The sequence below is a fragment of the Equus asinus genome, chromosome 1 (assembly GCF_041296235.1).
Source record: "Equus asinus isolate D_3611 breed Donkey chromosome 1, EquAss-T2T_v2, whole genome shotgun sequence".
NCBI lineage: Eukaryota > Metazoa > Chordata > Mammalia > Perissodactyla > Equidae > Equus > Equus asinus.
Genome location: NC_091790.1, coordinates 138,337,766 through 138,356,957, shown reverse-complemented (window position 1 = coordinate 138,356,957; position 19,192 = coordinate 138,337,766). Strand labels below are relative to the sequence as shown.

Genomic DNA, 19,192 nt, shown 5'->3' with positions numbered 1-19,192 from the left:
AGCCTTATTTTTCCTGAGATTTTTGTGCTCAATATAGAGAGCTTTCTACCCTTTCTCCACTGTACAGCATAAAGGAAACCTAGACTAACAAAAATAATTAATTTGGGAATTTTCTCCTTTCATCCCCCAACCCATTCTTCTATAATCCCAGGAAGAAGGTATAATTTTTTCCCACGTTGATGCCAGAAAAGAGAAAAAGAAAAAAAGGAAACAGCAGGGGACAACCTATAAAATGGATAAGTGGTCTCCAAACAATTTTACAGTTGTTTATTCTTACTTAGCACTTTGTATGTTTCTTCCTTATTCTATGCTATTGAGATGAATCCCAAATTTCATGAAGAAATATAAATGTCATTAGATGCACAAGAGGTGACATGGAGTGTTGGAAAGACATCTAGACAGGAAGCACAAGCCCCAGCTAACTGACATTAATTGCCTGTTGCATAACCCTGGGCTAATCAGTTAAATTCTATGAAGGTAAAGTTCTTTATCAATCAAGTATGGTACTATTATCTGCCCTCTCAATCTAACTGTAAAGATCAAATGAGATGATAAATAGAAAACTTCCTTGTAACTTTCAAATGATAACGACGAGCAAATTTTTACCTTATTATTATTTTTGAATACCTCCTATGTGCCAGGTACCATTTTAAATGTTTTACGTGAAAACTCATTTAATCCTTATACTGATGTTATGAGATAGGTCCTGTTATTATTCTCATTTCACATATGAGAAAACAGAGGCACAGAGGCTAAATAACTTGTCCGTGATTGTAAGGGGAGTAACTGGGAGAGCTCTGATTCAAACCTCGGCAGTCAGACTTCAGAGCTCTATGCTTTACTGTCTCCCTATACAAACCTAAGTCTAAAATTATGTAATCTCACAATAAAATTGGGGAAACTTGACAGCACGCTGTACAAACCTCACTTCTCCATAGGAAAGTCCTTACTGAACAGTAAGCATTGTTGACAGGGCCTGCAAAAGTCAATCAGACAGCTGAGTCCGACAAGAGATGCTGTCATTCTTACATGCATGTGGACAGAACAGTCTTGAAAGCCAACAAGGTACTTAAATGCAAAATTCCCCTTTCGGACTGAACAAAAAGAGAAGACACTAGTACTGTGGGTGGCCAGACAAAAAACCTGAAATATGTCTAACAGATGTATCACACAGATATGTTTACGCTGTATTTAGATAAACATTTATTGAAACTGTTCATGTGACCGTAATTCTGTAATTAAGCCAATGGCTATACCCAAGGCCAGGTGTAGGCTATAACTGGAGTAAGACAAATACAGACTGTACAATTTGTCTCTCATCTCACCTCTAGGTTTATCACTTCAGCTCAAAGATACTGACCATTGATTTTGGTTAACAATGGGAGGTGGCCAGAAAGTTTAGATACAGAGATAAATCTGGGTTCTGAATCGCCCACCTGTACCTGCTACCTGGAGAAAACCTATTGGCTTCTTTTTCTTTCCATTTCTTTCCCTTGTTGGAATTCCTTCGCAAAGGTGCCCTATAATGACAGCACACAGTCAGAAAGGGGAAGGCGACACTTTCTCCTTTAATCCTTCTTTTACAGATGGCTTGCTTTTTATATTACGAAGTGCTTACCCCAGATCCACAAACTTCCGCTTAATTTTTCCTCCTTGCATCACCAATGAACTGGATGCCCTTAGTGATGTGGGAGCTTTGGCACCATCTAGGACATACACATATGTGAAAAAGACCGATTATTATCATTTTTTGAAAGCCATGAGTCAAAAGTCAGTGCATCTCTGAATGTAGGGGGTTTGCCTCAATTCCTAACTGTAAAAGAAAATAATGAGTGCTTTCTTTTTTAAGATACAGAAAACATAGCAATACTGAGGAACACTCAATTAAGCCAGGAGAGGTCCTGTTGGACAAAGGCCTAATAGTTATCACAAAGAGTTTTAGCTTCAAATACCTTGGAATGAACAAAATAAGCAAGAATAAACACTATCAAATCATCTTTTACGTTCAAAGCAGGGACCAACATGACTTTCCTTTTGTTCCTTCTCTGGCTCCAGCTCTTTGCTTCAAATGCCTGGGCTCTGTTCTCCATGTCTTTGTTGCCTTTGGTTTTAGTGCCTTCTGACAGGAACCCAGCCCACTTCCCCCTTATCTCCCAAGTCCAGTGTAACACCACCCCTGAGAGTCTAGGAGATTTAGGGAGAAAGTGACAGTTACAACTTCCCCTTCTGGTCTCTCTTGCTAATGGCCTTTGACCAGTCCTGGGACAGAGAAGGGCAGAACATGGGGAAGACTCCTCAAACAGTAGCTCAGCTATAAAACATTTATATCTATGAAAGCTCTCTCTTCGAAGTTAGGCTGGGGCACAACTTAGCTGGCCTCTCAGGATGTGGAAGATGCTAAAATCTCCTTAGTGTTTGGAGCTGAATGATCTTTGCCTCTTTGAGTGATGCTGGCACTCTAAAGGGCAGCAGCTGCTGGGGGATGGGGACACACAATGCCCAAAAACCAATCAGAGGAGAAGCTTTGTGGGTGGAGTTCAACGTCCAATGTAGGAACTGGATTCCACGGGTGGCACTTATTCCCCCTGGACAAGTCTCTACCTGGAGCTATTTAGCAAAGGATGCTGTTTGGTGTTATGTTTCAGCATATCCAGTTACTTGAGATGATTAACAAAGGGTGGTTTAAATTTGATGCATATCTGTGTATGAAACTACTCCTTCCTAATTGTTTGTTGGTCTCTGTATGTCTTTATCTTTTTTTTTTTTTTGAGGAAGATTAGCCCTGAGCTAACATCTGCCACCAATCCTCCTCATTCTGCTGAGGAAGACTGGCCCTGAGCTAACATCTGTGCCCATCTTCCTCTATTTCATACGTGGGACATCTGCCACAGCATGGCTTGATGAGTGGTAAAGAGGTCTGTGCTGGGGATGCAAACTGGTGAACCCCGGGCCACCAAAGTGTAGCGTGCGAACTTAACTGCTGTGCCACTGGGCTGGCCCCGTATGTCCCTATCTTTTTAAAATTAAAAAAAATATTCCAGCAACTTTCTGGCATGAAGTGTATAGAGAATAGTCCTCTTAAGAAAGTGTTCAATTAACCTCGAACATAAGCAGGTTAATTTTGTGTAAAATTTTGTTTATTTCAGGAGAAATTTCCAAACACACATACTTAGAAAACACGAAGTGCACACGCACTTCTCATTTAGGAGTCTATGTTCAAAGTTCTAAAGGAGCACAGAATACTGGCAAACATTCTAAGGATTTTTAGCAATGAGTTTTTCATAATTTTAATGATACTCAGATTACAATAACCAATTCCTTTAAGTGTACATAATGAAATACGAGAGTTGGAAATATGTCCATGTCAAAATCTACTTCTAGCCTCAGATATTTATTATGGATATTTGCATCATTACTCTTTGGGTAACTGAACTGCCACAGATGCGACACATATACATTAAAAAATCCACAGACACGGCACAAATGCCTTCTGAGGGGATTTCACTAATGGACATTAGAAAAAAACAGATTTTCAATTTTTTTTTTTTTGAGGAAGATTAACCCTGAGCTAACTACTGCCAATCCTCCTCTTTTTGCTGAGGACGACTGGCCCTGAGCTAACATCCATGCCCATCTTCCTCTACTTTATGCGTGGGAAGCCTACCACAGCATGGCTTTTGCCAGGCGGTGCCATGTCCACACCAGGGATCCAAACCAGCCAACTCCGGGCCGCTGAGAAGCAGAACGTGCAAACTTAACCGCTGCACCACCGGGCCTGCCCCCTCAGTTTTCTTAATAGAAGCCAAAGAAAAGAAAGTGCCATATTCTTCCAGACCAATCCTAAAGCAACTCTTAATGGTTAGGACTGTGTAAAGTTAAAAAGGAGACTACCTAATTATTTTCTGAATTAGAGTTCGCTGAGAGGTGTTTTAATGAGTGGCAAGAGGACCAGATGAGACAATGGACATGGAAACATTCTGTAACCTATTAGTGTTACAGTGATTTGGACATCTTGGGACTAAAAGCCTGATTCGGCCCATGACAGACCCTGCTGCTAGGCAACCTCACACCATTATCTCATACTTTTACCAAAGTGTGTTCCAAGGAACGCTTAAATGAATGCTTTCAAAAGGCTGAAGAGGGAAGACTAAGTAATAATGTACTTCCCCACTTTAAATCAATCAAATACATCTTTAACGCACATCAAAACTTCCAGTGTGCATAACAAGCAATATTAGGTTGGTAAGATTTCAGCAAAAGAAAAAAAGTGTCATTTTTGTTGGTTTGTTTAGTTATTTAACTTCATGTAAAATTTCCACTAGGCGTTTTGAAATCTCTCCGGTACTACTGTCACAAGCAAGTAGAAGTCTGAACCCTCAGGTTGGGTTCCTTAGCTTTAAGCTCTGGCAACCTGGTCTTCATTTTCAAAGGTAATAAATGGTCTCCTAATAGATACATGCTAAGGTATTTTCTTGGACTGCATTCTCCTTAAGCTCACTGCAATTAGACTCTTGACTACTTCTTCCTTTATTATGGGGACTCCCAAATCTGCCACCCAGCCCTGGCTTCTTTCCTGAGCTCATAACCTCCTCCGTTAAAAATGAGTTAGTTCTCTTTCTCCCATAATGTTTCTGATTTATTATTTTCAATTAATGACAAGAACATATTTTCTGACGTTAGAAACTCTGTGATCAGTTTTGACCTCCTCATTTTCTTCCCCTGTATCTAGTTGACTTATGAGTCAAGGGCTCTTGTAGCATTTTTCCTGCCATTGTCTATGGTTCCTCCTTGGAGGGTGTCACCTCACAGTGTCTCCTAATTTGTCTTTCCCAAACCTAAGCTTTTCCTTTTCATTCCTCTATTCAAATATCTTGTGGTTTCCTAGTAATGTGGTAAGGTATCTAAGGTATTTACATTCTAGAACTATAGACTTAACCTACCTGTGCAGTTGTACATGACACCACTCTAGCGTGCATAAACAAACTGCTTCAGGCAGGCTGGGACAGGCCCAGTCCTTTAAATTCACCTTCTGTGTGCCAGTCTCTGTGAATGCCATCTCCCTGCCTTATACGCCTTCATCTGTCCTTTTTTTCCTCAAGGTCCTTCAATGGTTACTCTACTTGTATGGTCTTTATCAAGTCTTATTTATAAATCTCAGCTAGATGTAACCATGCTCCTCTGAGCAATGAAAAAATTTACTACTTCCAAATGTATAAAGGCTTAATGCAAATATATTAATAATAAGTGATTCCTGTAAAGATTTTGAAAAGCCAGGTTCTACCTGCCAGGATGTTAATTCAACAAATATTTTTTAAGGCATGGTCTGAGTCAGGCAATGTGCTAATAGCAACATATAAACTTAGAATAACAATCTTTAGAATTCATGAGTAGAAAACTGATAGTGCTTAATTTTCTCTTCTTAACCTTGTCTGAACAAAGGCCCATTGCTCTGCAAGTCTAGAGACCAAAACTCTATTATTAGGCTACTCAAAGAACAGGTATGAGAAAAATATTTTCATGCATTTAACTGCCACATAACCTGCTTTATAAACCTCTAGAAATAATCTTTTACTTCCTCTAATTTTAACTGAAATGAGGCTAGACGTTTTATCATTTAGCCAGGTATAATGGGACTCTTTCTATCCCACTTTCCATTGAGGTCCCTCAAATATGAGAAGAAAATGATGACTTGTGAATGTGGTATTGACACGATTTAGCAGACACCCAGCTTCAATGAGGTGTTCAATAATACCAGAGTATTATCCTCGAGATTGCAATCAAATGCTGCTGGAATTTATTACCTTTGTAGTAACTTGACAGACTAAAAAGAATGCTTTATTACTTATTTTAAAAATCTAGATAAATGGAAACCAGTGACTAAGACATTTTCAGCCTTTATCTAGCAATGCCGAGTGGAAGTAAAGAGACGTCTAGACCAGGGCATCAGCAAGATTTTTCTGTAAAGGGCCAAACAGTAAATATTTTAGGTTTGTGGACTATACAGTCTCTGTCACAAGTACTCAATTCCACGGTTGGACCATGAAAGTAGACAGTATACAACTAAATGGGTGTGGCTGTGATCCAACAAGACTTTATTGATAAAAACAGATGGGGGCCAGATATGGTTTGATGACCTACATTGCTCATCCGGAAAGACATACTTATTAATTCATCCAAGAAACTTACTAAGATCAATTATATGCTATACTCTTTGATGAGGACCAAGAATACAAAGATGAATAAGATAAATGAGAAAACTAAGGCTCACACTTGACAACTAGATCACTTATTATCAGGTACAAAGTGACAGAAGCAGAAGTAATAGCATGAAAATTTCTGTGGGATCACAGAGAAGAAAATAATTCACTTTGCCTGGGAATGGGGAGGGTGCACTAAGGGTCTACTAAAGGAGGTGATATTTAAGCTGGACTTTGAAGAAGGACACAATTTTCCTGAAGTGGAATGCTAGTAAGAATGTAAACACGGGGGCTGGCCCAGTGGCGCAGTGGTTAAGTTCGCACGTTCCACTTCTCGGCGGACCAGGGTTCTCGGGTTTGAATCCCAGGTGCGGACATGGGACCACTTGGCAAAAGCCATGCTGTGGTAGGTGTCCCACGTATAAAATAGAGGAAGATGGGCACGATGTTAGCTCAGGGCCAGTCTTCCTCAGCAAAAAGAGGAGGATTGGCAGTAGATAGCTCAGGGCTAAACTTCCTCAAAAAAAAAAAGGGGCCAGACCCGTGGCTTAGTGGTTAAGTTTGCGCGCTCTGCTGCCTGTGGCCCAAGGTTTTGCTGGTTTGGATCCTGGGCGCGGACATGGCACCACTCATCAGGCCACGTTGAGGCAGCGTCCCACGTCCCACAACTAGAAGGACCCACAACTAAAATATACAACTACGTACTGGGGGAATTTGGGGAGAAAAAGCAGAAAGAAAAAAAAAAGATTGGCAACAGTTGTTAACTCAGGTGCCAATCTTTAAAAAAAAAAAAAAAGAATGTAAACATGAAGTCTCGCTACACTCCATTCTAGTGCCCTTATTGATGAGCCACTGAGTTGTAAGAACCACACACCAACACAAACACACAGAGGGAAATCAGGTTAACCGTACCTAACCTCCGTTGAGTCTAGGTCTGAATAGTAGATGAGTCTCATACAACAGGGAACTCAAGGCTTTACAGAATGTTATTCTCCAAAGTGGATTTTGAGGACAACGAAGCTAGATCTCACTCTGTTGATCTATATTGTATCAGGCCCTGCAAGGTCGTAACAATGGAAGCACAGAATTTCCCTAAGGTTTTAATGATACTGAGGCCCATTTCTTGGGAACTGGGTAGGGAGGGTCCTTGAGGGACGGTGACACCTGCAGTAATGGTGGTACTTCAGTGAAACAGGCAATTCATCAGTCAACTGGATCTAATAAGCATATTAAACATACACATCCAGTCAACTTTACCCTAATTTTACGCTCACTGAGCAACCTTCTGATTTATGAACCTTCCAACCGGAAGAGAGAGAACAGGACAAATGAATGATGTTTGTTATGCTAGCTGTACCTCCCAAAGTAAATCAGAAAATTAGTATTCTGGTTTAGAAATCAGTGTTTTATAAGTTCAAATAGTAAAATATCAGTCACTCTGAACTTGATTAAATCTGAGTGTATTACTGAGTTTCTGGACTTGAACTGAGGACTAGAACATGACCCTCAAAGCACCGACTGGTAATTGGCTGGGGTCTGAGAGTCAGTTGCCTGCCAGGTCTTTGAACATCTTTCAAGGTACAAGACAACCTGAGAGTGGAAGGAGCAAGAAAGTACAGGGCTTTCCCCGTTGCTGATGGTGGTGGGGTAACTGGGGGTGTCGGAGACAAGGTCTGTCACAAAACAAACAAGCATGCAATAAATTAGAGAGAGAGAGGAGGCAGCAGACAGACTCTAGTCTGGAAACTCCTCGAGGGAAAAGATGGAGTCTTGTTAATCGCTGCACTCAACCTCGAGCACAATGCCTGACACAGAGGAGAGGCCCAAAGTATTTGTTAAATGAACACATGAACGAAAAGATTAATGTCAATGAACATGGAAGGCAAGGAAAACTCTTCAAGGCTGGAAAGTTTCATCAAGGGAAGGAAAGAACATACGGCACTGCTTTCATCCAGTCATAGTTAGCACCTAACAACGGTTCTCATACTAGTAACTGACTATTTATAAAGTTAATACTTTATAAAAAGTCACTTAACTGCTTCTGTCCTGTGATCCAGAAGCATGACCAGCCTAGGAAAATCAAAAAATGGGAAAGCCCAAGTACTTGGTCTCTGAAGAAGAAACTTCCCATCTCCTATCCTGTTTACTACAGCTCAGAGTTTCATCCCGAAGAAGAGACCGCAGCAGACAAGGAAGGCAGTGGGGGAAAGGATGGGATTGTCACGTTTCACAGCTCCATTACTGCCAGGGGGCTTGGAAACACAGCTCACATGCATGCACTACTTTTCCAATCTGAGAGGAAACATCTGCTTACTTCAAAGAATCATACATAAATTAGAAGTAAAAGGCAGAGAGAAATAATCTAGACAAGATTTCGCCACTTTTAAAAACTGGTGGGTCAGATTTCATGTGTGAGTGACCCACTCCCTGACTACAAGGTAATTTCTTTCAGACACCTAGCTATGTCTGATAGATTCAAACAGGGGACCACAAAGTATCAACCTACAGCTCCAAAACACATGCTTCTGCTTTTTTGCCTTCCTACGGGCCAATGTGGATCTATACATATTTTTCTGAAGAGATGATAGAGGGCTTGCCACAAGTATATTTCTATAAAAGTACTATTATAAGCCATCATTTAGGTTAATTAATGAGAGTTTCTGAAGCCTTTAATTCTTTTGAAAGTAGGGCAAAACCACTGTACAAGTCCTTTACCAACTTGACAACTACTTTTCATGAATTAGTAGGCTTGACGTATTCTTTTGCCTCCACTGGTATTTTTTACTCTGTAAGTACTTCATTTTTACCTCAAAAGTTCTAGAAGAGCTGTGCTTAGGACTAGTCTATGGAAGATAATTCTAGCAAGCGACAGGCTCAGGAAAGGAAACCAAGAGGAAAATACCAGGAATAAAAGCTATGATGTTTACCAAGAGTTACAAAACAGATTGGGCCCCCACAATTAAACATGATTTCTACGCTCACAATGTATTTGTAGAAAGATTACAATTTTTGATCTGGTAGAGATACATAAGTACGGACTTTTCAAAAATGTAGTGATGTACAATCACACCTGCAATGTATGAGTGTGTCCCACACCACTGCTGGCAGTGGTTGTTGGAATTCTTTAAAAGTTTTGGCAATCTGACAGGTACTTAATTTAAATGATCATTTCTCTGATCATTAGCGAGGTTGGTCATCTTTTTCATATCTTATAAGTAACGTGAATTTTCTCTTCAATGAATTGATGGTTTATTTCCTTAGCCTTTTTTTGACTTTTTTAAAAATTCTCTGAAGCTACTTGTATATTAGAGATAAAGTCTATCAATTAACTTCGAATATGGGGGCCCTTTATTATCTTTATTGTCTACTGAAAACAAGAATATTTCTAAAACAGTTGTAAAGTATAAAGAAAAAACAATAAAACAAACACCCATTTCATTTATCACCCCCATTCCCACTGTAGTTTATACTTACGAAGTTCCCAGTGTGTCCTTTCCTATTTCAGTTCTCTGACACTGTCCAAGCGATTGACTTTGTTATTACCATTCATAACCTCAACATTTTGTTTGTATCTCTAAATAATCTGCTAGTTTTAACACTATAAATAGAATCATATGCAATTTGCTTTATCCTCTCAATGTCTTGTTTCAGAGATTCACCCCTGTTATGTTTCAATGCAGTTTATTCATTTTCCCTGCCACATAGATTCATTATATGAATATACTACAATTCATTTATCTATTCTGTTGGTGATTATTCCACTAATTACCAGTTTTTAGTTTTTTCCAGGTTTTGCTACTAGACAACAGGGCTGCTATGAATACTCTTGTACAGGATTCTTAGTAGACAAGTGCAGGATCATAAATAGATGAAGACTCGCTGGGTCACAGGGTATGCACACTTTCAACTTTACTGGGTAAAGCCGAATGGTTCCCAAAGAACTTCTACCAATTTACACTTCCACCAGCAGACTATTCAATTTCTGGTTCTTTCGCATATTTGCAAACATTTGGTAACATCAGATTTCAATTTTCTTGGCTATCTGGTAGGTATAAAATGGTATCTCATCTGGCTTATTTTATATTTTCCTGATTACTAATGGCACTGAGCACCTTTTGATAAATATTTTGGCCTTTTGGTTTTCATTTTCTATGAAGAGTCTCTTCAGGACATTACATATTTTCCTTCTGTATTGTTTATCTTTTCTTAGTGATTTATAGGAGTTATTCACATAATCTAGATATGAATCCTTCATTAGTTACATGGGCAACAAATATCTTCTCCAATTTTGTGATATTCTTTGTTGTGTCTTTGAGGAAAAGAAGTTCCTAATTTTACTATTACTTGATGTTATCAAGTTTTTCTTTTATGGTTTGTTTTTTGCATCTTGTTTAAGAAATTCTTCTGCATCCTAGAGTCACAAAAATATTCTCTACAGTCTTTTAAAAGTTTTATAGTTTTGCATTTCCCCAGTTAAGTCCTGAATCCACCTTGAATGGGTTTTTTTGCAAGGTATGAGATGACAGGGAGGTCTAACATAATTTTTTAAAAATATGGACAAACCAATTTTCTCAGAACAATTATTAAAAATTCTATTGTTTCTCCATTGAGCTACCTATGCAGCTGTCGTAAGTTCAAAAATATACACGAACTATATATGTGAGTGTGTGTATATAAAAATTGCTTCTACGCTCTTTATTCTGCTCCTTAGTCTATTTAAATACCTCTGTACAAAAAATATACAGAATTAATTCTGTGGCTTTTTAATAATTGCAGGTATCAACAAGCCAAGATCTTCACCTCATTTTTTTCACGAGTCTCAGGTATTCCTGGCCTTTTCCTCTTTCTTATGTACTTTAGAATCAGCTTACCAAGTTCCACAAAACGTCAGTTGTATTGACTCTCTAGATCAGTATGGACAGAAGTGACATTTCTTTCTGCCACTCAATTTTTCAAAAAAGACAAGAGATTTTTACAGTGAACAAACATCTATCCACCACCTAGATCCTACAATTTCCATTTTATTACATTTGCTTTATCATATAGCCATCCCTCTGTTCATCCATTACTCCATTTTTAAATACATCTCAAAGTAAGTTGCAGACATTTCACCCTTACACACATCAAGGTACTGATTTTTATATATTTATTTTATATCTGGCCACTTAATCTTCTAGATGAGCATTCATATAATCCTCAAATAGAAATACTTTTGTCTTTTCCAAATTTATACTGATTATTTAATGCTATCTTTCTGCAATTAGAAAATTCTCAAAAACAGACTTAAAAATAGTGATGATAGTTGGCACTCATGTCTTATTCCTAATTTTTGTGCAAATGGTCTAAGATTCACTATTTATTGGTTGATCTCTGGTAAATAACCAGTCATAGTTAGAAAATATTTTTCTAAGCCCTTTTTCACTTAAGTTTTTACTGGAAATGTCTGAAGAATTACATTAAAAGTCTTTCAACTTGGTAAAATTACAACACTTTACCTTTCCTTTTTGATGATTTATATTGTTATATTTTCTAATGCTAGACAATTCTTACATTTCCAGCATCAACACTACCTGATTATGGAATATAACTAATTTCTACTCCTGGATTTCATTCACTAGCATAGTTAAAATTAATCCACATGCATAAGATTTCCATCTTCTATATAATCTTTACTAGTTTTTAAGACTAGCTACATAAAATAAATGAGAAACACTCTACCTGGAATAAGTAGCATAAAATAGATCCTATCTATCTGCATAAAATAGATCCTATCTATCTTTTTATAGGTTACGCAGGATTCAGTTATAAAACCAGCTGGGCCTGGTGCCTTTCTAAATGGAAGCTATAAAAATATATTTCATATTTCTGTGATTATTGGTTTATCCAGTTTTTCTCCTTCTTGGACCAACATGAGTACTTTATATTTTGGTAGGAAATTCTCTATCTCTTGTAGATTTTCAAATCTGCTGTAGAGTTTGTATACTATCTTTAAAAAAAAATTATTTTCATCTCTATATCTCCTCTCTCATTTCTAATGCTGTGTTTTTGGTTTTTCTGTTTCTCTATTTTTTTCTTAATCTGTCCTTCCAAGAGGCTATTCACTTTTACCTAGAATAATTTACACATTTTTACTATATTTTTTTGGTGAGCAGGAGTTAATAGGTTTTTCATTTCAACAAAAATTAAACAGTTTATATCTTTTTTCTCTCCATTCTATTCTCTGTTTTTTGGTTGTTCTTTTTCTACTATTTTGAAGATTTATTTTATTTTGTGTATTTATTTTTAATAACAAAAGCATCTAAACCTATACATTTTCCTCTGGGTACAATATACTCTGACTACCAATTTAACTTTTGGAAATGTGTTCTAGGAGTGTCGGCATACAAGAATGGAAAGCACCAGCATGATCAGTATATCTTTTTTTACAGTAGTACGCAAACAAGCAAATAAACAACAAAATCCCCCAGGACTCAGTCTAAGTGTCCATCAATACGATAAAGGTTGCTCTGGTTACACTATAGGCTCACTATACGAGATTATCTTGTCATTTAAACTTGTGCATTTTGCCCTGGAGGGATGTCCATAAGATATTATGTGTAAAACAAAATTGCAGAGCAGTGTGATTTGTATGAATTCATTTTTGTAAAAAAAAGTATACAAAAGACTAACACACCAAAAAGTATTTTTGTTTTTACACATACACACACATATGCATATAGATATATTTATGTGTATCTCGTATGTGAAAGAGAATATAACCAAATCTACTTGGTTACTTTAAAGGAACACATCAGATGTGACAGGAACAGAATGAACCAATTCTTTATACATCTCTGTATCATTTAACTTGTTTAAACAGGAATTTATTACCTCTCTAAATTAAAATATACAAAGACAAGTCTATTGATATTGCTATGAAATTCTGGTGTTAATTCTAGGAGCCAATTTTAAAATTTAATTGGCTAATCTCCTTACATTATCATAGTTTTCTATCACATTCTCCACAATATAAATCATTACTGTGAAAATATCTTCTAAATAAAAACCAGCTAACAGGTTAAAACCTATATCACTTTCATCTTCATACATATATATATAAATTTTCTAGATGACTATGTTACCGTTTACTGAAACTCTGGGCTGCTCTTCAGCAAACTCTCTAGGAGGTCTCCTGAAGAATCTCCTTCAATAGCAAACTTGTAGAGAGCTGAAGAAGTACAAATACTAACCAGGTAGGAAAAGATGAAAAAAATAAAATAAAATAAATGGGAAGGGGTGTTTTCTTATCCCATAATACAAAAGGAAAGCAATATTAATTATTAGCTGTGAGAAGACAAAAGATTTATGATTATGAGAAAAAAAGCCATTTTTATATAGTACAAATGAGGTGTTAGTGAAGTCAGACAAAGCAAAAGTAAAACAACAAAAAATTTAACAATACCTTTTTCTTGTAATATTTTCTTGGTGGTAGCTTGATGGTGGCAAGGAGATTCTTTCATATTATGATCAGATTTTGAAGGAGAGGAGAGTGAAGTGTCTCCCCAAACAGAGGAGAAAGGCTCCCTTTCTGGGTGCAGTGGTCCTTCTTGAAATTCAGTGATGTGGTCAGATGAGAAGGGCACACTGCCAGCCACTGAAGTGAGGGATGGAGCACCAGAATCTGATTCTGGAGAAGAACTTCTCAAACCCTTGGGCAGAAGTGATTTGCTAATATGCATGTGGTTATAGAAACTGTTTGAAGGCTGTTGGTATAAGAGATTATAAAGGAGGTTATGCCACTGAGCATCAGTTCCATGTAATATTCACTCTGAAATCAAACCAACCTTTTTTTAGTGAATCACCATGAAAACCAAACTTTGTTAGTTTACAGATGAGATTGCATAGTTCACAATTCACCATATTACCTTGTAGCTAACACAGATGCCTAAGACATATAGAAACCATTACTTGTACCTTCATTATTTTCCACTAGGTAAAACCAACAGCTGAGTATCAAAAGCACCGTCACAAAATATGACAATATGGCTAACACTCTTGGTTAGTTCACTGAATGAGTAGAGAAAGAATTTGAATTATAACAATATATCGAGTTGAGTACAAATTCAGGAGACAAAGAAGTGAACTATTTCACCTGTTTCCAACTAGAACATAGAATCTGGTTGCCAAGAAATCATTATCTTCAATAAGCTCTAGAAACAAGGATACAGACCAACAGTGCAAGTCGGAAAACAGCTCACCTTTCGTTCTAGACTGTCTTCCCCGTCGGTTGAACTGACACTATCATAGAGTCTTGTCCTGGAGGGCCTCTGGCGTCTGTTCTTCACAGAGAGCTGGGCTCGGGTTTTCAGTGCTTTTGAATCCAGGCGCTCCGTCTCTGGGACTGCTTCATTCAAGTCTAAGAAAAGAATACGGCAAAACAATCAGTGAGAGAAACTTCTGGAGTACTGACAAAGAGACTGCCAACATTGTTAACAAAATCTCAAGGTTATCAGTAACCCCAGGCACGAAATACGTGACAACCATGACAGACTGTCTGATATCCCACAGGTAACAAAGAAATCGGTGAGATTTAGGAGAAACGTACAAAGCCTAAGGGAAGAAACCAACACTAAAGACAACCAAGGCAACAAGAAAAATCTAACATCCAAACGGCCTCAAACTTTCCACAACATAATTATAAAAAGCACAGATCTGTATTTATTTATGTGTATGCATGCTGGAGTGCTTGATGAACAAAGATACAAGGATAAGGTGTATCAAAGTCACAAGATCTCAGAAACTAAGGACAGAAATCTAAACAAGTCAGGTTGCCAGGTCAAGGGCAGGCAACAGAAGGTAACCTTCAGCACAAATATTCTAGAGCAAAATTTACCAATGGGCTGTAAGGACTGTACCATTTTGGTCTTAATATATTTTTTCCACTAAAAACAGAGCTTCTGATCATCTAGTTTGTTCCTCTTTGAACTCTCTAGGAAGACCAGTGAAGAATTTGCCTCAACAGCAAATTTAAGATAGCTGGGGAAATAAAACAACGTCAGGCTATCCCAAGAAAGAAACAGTTAACAACCACAAGCACTTAATTTACTAGTATTAGGGATGGGGTAGTATAAACATTTCCTTTTCTTTTATTAACTTCTAAGTTCATATTCCAAGTTATTTGTATGTGCCTCTGTATGTCTCATTTCTTTTTTCTGGATACCTTCTCTCCCCACCAGAAACTACAGTGATTTTCCAGAGTATATATAAAATATATAAATCTTTCAATAAAAAGACTCAAAGAGAAAAAAAGAAGAAAAAAGAGAATAAAGTAGAATACAAAGAAAATGAACTGGTATAGGCTAAAGGGAGAGTCCTGTGTGGCCCTCTTTAGTCTGCCTCACTCCACCTTTAATCTTGCTCCCAGAGCCTAAACGAGGATTCAGGAGGTACCATTCTAAAGGGGAAGAGGAGAAGTTACCCAGGAATATACCCAGGCATTGGCTGAGGAAAAGTGTCCCCTGGTTGAATTTATTTGGAATGTTACTACTCCTTACATTTGATATATAGTCACTCCTTAGATATAACATAATTTCATCATTAATCCTATTTTATCTTTTCAGAGTGACAGTCATTAAATGAAGTCATAATGTTCAAGGAATTAATAATTAAGTGCTCCTGGACTTAAATGATTGAAAATAAAGCAAATAAGTGAGTTGCAGAAAATTAATATGTACTGATGGTAATAAAATAATTTCTTACAGTAGCATTACCCCAGGAAATTCCTTTTCACAGTATTATTATGAAGGTGTGCTCTAAGTATATTATATTATAAAACCAAAACAAGAAAGCACCTCAGGTTGTACCTCTGTTACCTATGGAACTTAGCACTTGGCATATGGCTCTAACAAATAAAATTAAGCATATTTTTTCCTAGGAGAAAATCCATTTCCTGTATTTGAAAGAAAAGCGAATATTCAGAAGTCAGACCATTCAGGTATATATAAAAGACAGCTGAATATTTTCTAATTGGTAGTCTCTTTATTTTTCACATGTCAATGGAAAAAAAAGATAATCTCCGTGATCACTTTAACTTCCTCCTTCCAACAAAATCTAAACTTGCAGCTGCCTATTAAGAGTTCATTAGTTGTGATAATTGGGAGAGAACCAACCTTACTAGCACGTGTTTATATATAAAACGTGGAAACACCACATAGATGAAAGCAGTAACATAATTAGATATACCGTCATCCATGCACGTCTAACAGCTCACCTATCTCGTGTTTGGAGTGTACGTTCTATAACCCAAAGCACCGTCACATACACCCTCTCATGTGTTCCTCACAACAGCCCAAGAGACAGAGCAGCCAAGTATGTATTTTTCTCTCCTGCAGCTCAGAGAACTGAGTAACTTGCCCTCATCCACACAGCTAGTTGATGAGTTAGCATGATTATTGTCGTTTTTTGACTCACAGGCTATTAGCCTGTGCACTCCAAGTTAGCTTGTGTTGAACAAGTTACCAGGATAAGATTTTAACACCATTAGAGTTCCATGTTTCTGCTTGTAAAATCACTTACGATGTAACTAGTCCAGGAAATTCACTTCTTCAACAGGCTACGTGTGAAATATTATCATTAATCTTACACATATATGTTAAGAGAGTAAAAAAAAAAACGGAAGACGTTGAAAACTATAGAAAAAATTATTTCTCAGATGATTTCTTGTTTGGTTGGTTTAATAACAGCTTGATTACTTGGTGACAAAAAGACACAAGGAGGAAGCTCATTCTACTTTTGTAAACATGGCTCCTTTTGTAATAGAATCCCGGCCCTGGAGGACCAAGCATAGAACCAAAAGCCAGTATTGCAGTAGCCACTCCATCTCTAGGTACTTAACAAATAAAGTGAGGAAACATGAGACCTACTTAATAACAGGGTTTAGAGTGTATTCAGTAATTTGCCTGGTACTGGTGTCAGACAACCCCCAAATGGCAATCTGGTATATTTGCTTCAATATAGGCTAGCACTGACTAGGTGCAAACTGCTGGAGCGCACACATGGAACTACATCTATTAAAGTTGAAGCTAGCCAGAGTCTGAAAAGCAGTGCCTTAAATCCACTATCCAACTGGCCCACAATACATCGCATCCAATTAACAATTTTTGAGGGTCTGAAAACAAAGATCTCAGGGTCACTTTATAGTAGTGACTCATGAACTTCAAATCAATAATTTATTTTCCATCCTGAGTGAAAGAATTTTAAAGTAAGGAACGAGAAAAATGGAATGGAGCTGAGAACTTTCACTTCAACAGCTCTTATACCGGAAGGAAGTTGGAAGGCATGCTGTCTAGAAGAGGCAACTACTAAAGATACCACAGTAACAGTCCCCTTAGGAGCATTAGAGGAGATGTGTGAAATAGAAGGAAAATATGTTCAGGACTTACGCTGCTGGGTAACTAGAGAGGCGATCTGTTTGACTACTGAAGCTATCATTTTCTATAATGTCATATAAGAATCAGAATATTACAATTCCAGAGGACCTTAGAGATTCTAGCCCAGCCTTCTTTCTCAGATAGGAAAGACAAGGCTCAAAGAAGGTTACTAACTTGTCTTCAGCTATATCACACGGCTAATCTGTGGACGAAACTGGAGAGAGCTCAGTCCTCAGAAGCCCGCCCTCTTTCTAGAAGGTCACTCTCAAGTCTGAAAGGAAACTTCACAAGTAATCTTCTGCCTTCTTTGAATCCTCCTTTTAGTCTTACTTTATGTTCCAAACAAATGTACATGTCAAGGGCTAACTCTGTAAATTCCAAGAAGTATACAGCACCGGAAGAATAAAAAGAAACTGAGGGATTTTATTTGGCTTTATATTTAACCAAGGAATAAAATTCTTATATAAAAAAATTAGCTGTCAGTTTTGTGGATGGCAACGTGGCAGGAGAAATCCAACTGGCTCAACATTTCTAAGTTATGTGCTAATAAATGTCAGGGCTGAGGTGGCCATGCTCCCTCACCGTCATTCATTGTCTACAGAGATCTTTATCAATAGCATAACACTGCTTTTATAAACCCAAGAACCTGTGTTCTTTCTCTACCCCTTCTCTTCAGAGTGTCTTGTTCTGTTGTCCATAGAATCAGAGGAAAATTTTTTTCCTCTCCCCTTTCTTCTCTATTCTTTGTTTCAGATCCTCCAGTCTCTGAAATAGCCTATCTCTGACTCAAATGCAGCTAGAAATACAAAAGAAGAGGAGACTCAAGTGGATCAATAAATATAGATGGACAAATACAGAAAAGATAAGAAGTAGCTAATGATAGAGTGGTTTTGAGAGGGTGGGACTCCGCCTCAACATACCTGCATTTTAAGACCAGTTTCAATATTGCTTCAAATCGGATCCTTTAACAGGATTTAATGAATTCGATTACGACTTTAGCAGCTGTTATGAAAAGTGTTCTGTGAAATTAGGGCGTTCTATATGGTATTACAGAGACCAGTTCCCTACAGTAATGCTGTGAGTCATTCAGTTTTTTCACTCGATTGACGTTATTTTTGACGTAAATAGAATGCTGCCCACAGATCAGGTATAGGTGGCAGGAGAAGCAGAGGAATGGAGCAGCGTAACAATGGGGTCTGCTCCGCATTCTAATGTGCTTTATTCTCCTCAAAAACAGTCATACCTCATATCATCACACTGCCTGGCTTGTGCTATCAACTGAAATGCTGAGCATAATGAAGCACTCGGTGGCACTTTTAAACTTAAACCGTATCTGCATATCATTCACAGTCACTTTAAGTATATAAAAGACGGGCCATGGGGCTTTGGGTTATACAGCGTTCAGGGGTAGGTTTACACATCTCGAGAGGCACTGTAAAATAGCTACCAAGAGAGTAGACTTGGAGTTAGTCTTCCTTGAATCAAATCCAGAACAGTGGCTCTGCTACTAAATTGGGCAATTTACCTAACCTCTCTGTCCCTCAGAATCCAGGGCATGATAACAGAACAACATAATCAAAACTGTAT

At 37.8% G+C, this 19,192-nt stretch overlaps 1 protein-coding gene across 25 annotated transcripts in view; it reads right to left on the bottom strand.

The window, feature by feature from the left end:
• PPP1R9A (protein phosphatase 1 regulatory subunit 9A) overlaps positions 1 to 19,192 on the bottom strand; it is a 314,401-nt gene that overhangs the window by 20,385 nt on the left and 274,824 nt on the right. For 9 of the 25 annotated variants that reach the window (XM_014853332.3, XM_070508546.1, XM_044766982.2 and 6 more), the window contains 4 exons: positions 14,435 to 14,592; positions 13,639 to 13,939; positions 1,619 to 1,706; positions 1,437 to 1,520 (listed from right to left, as the gene is read on the bottom strand). In XM_014853332.3, coding sequence (XP_014708818.3) covers positions 1,437 to 1,520; positions 1,619 to 1,706; positions 13,639 to 13,939; positions 14,435 to 14,592 — 631 coding nt within the window. The remainder of the gene's footprint in view (positions 1 to 1,436; positions 1,521 to 1,618; positions 1,707 to 13,638; positions 13,940 to 14,434; positions 14,593 to 19,192) is intronic. The other 16 variants (XM_070508560.1, XM_070508623.1, XM_014853349.3 and 13 more) reach the window with 4 other exon arrangements.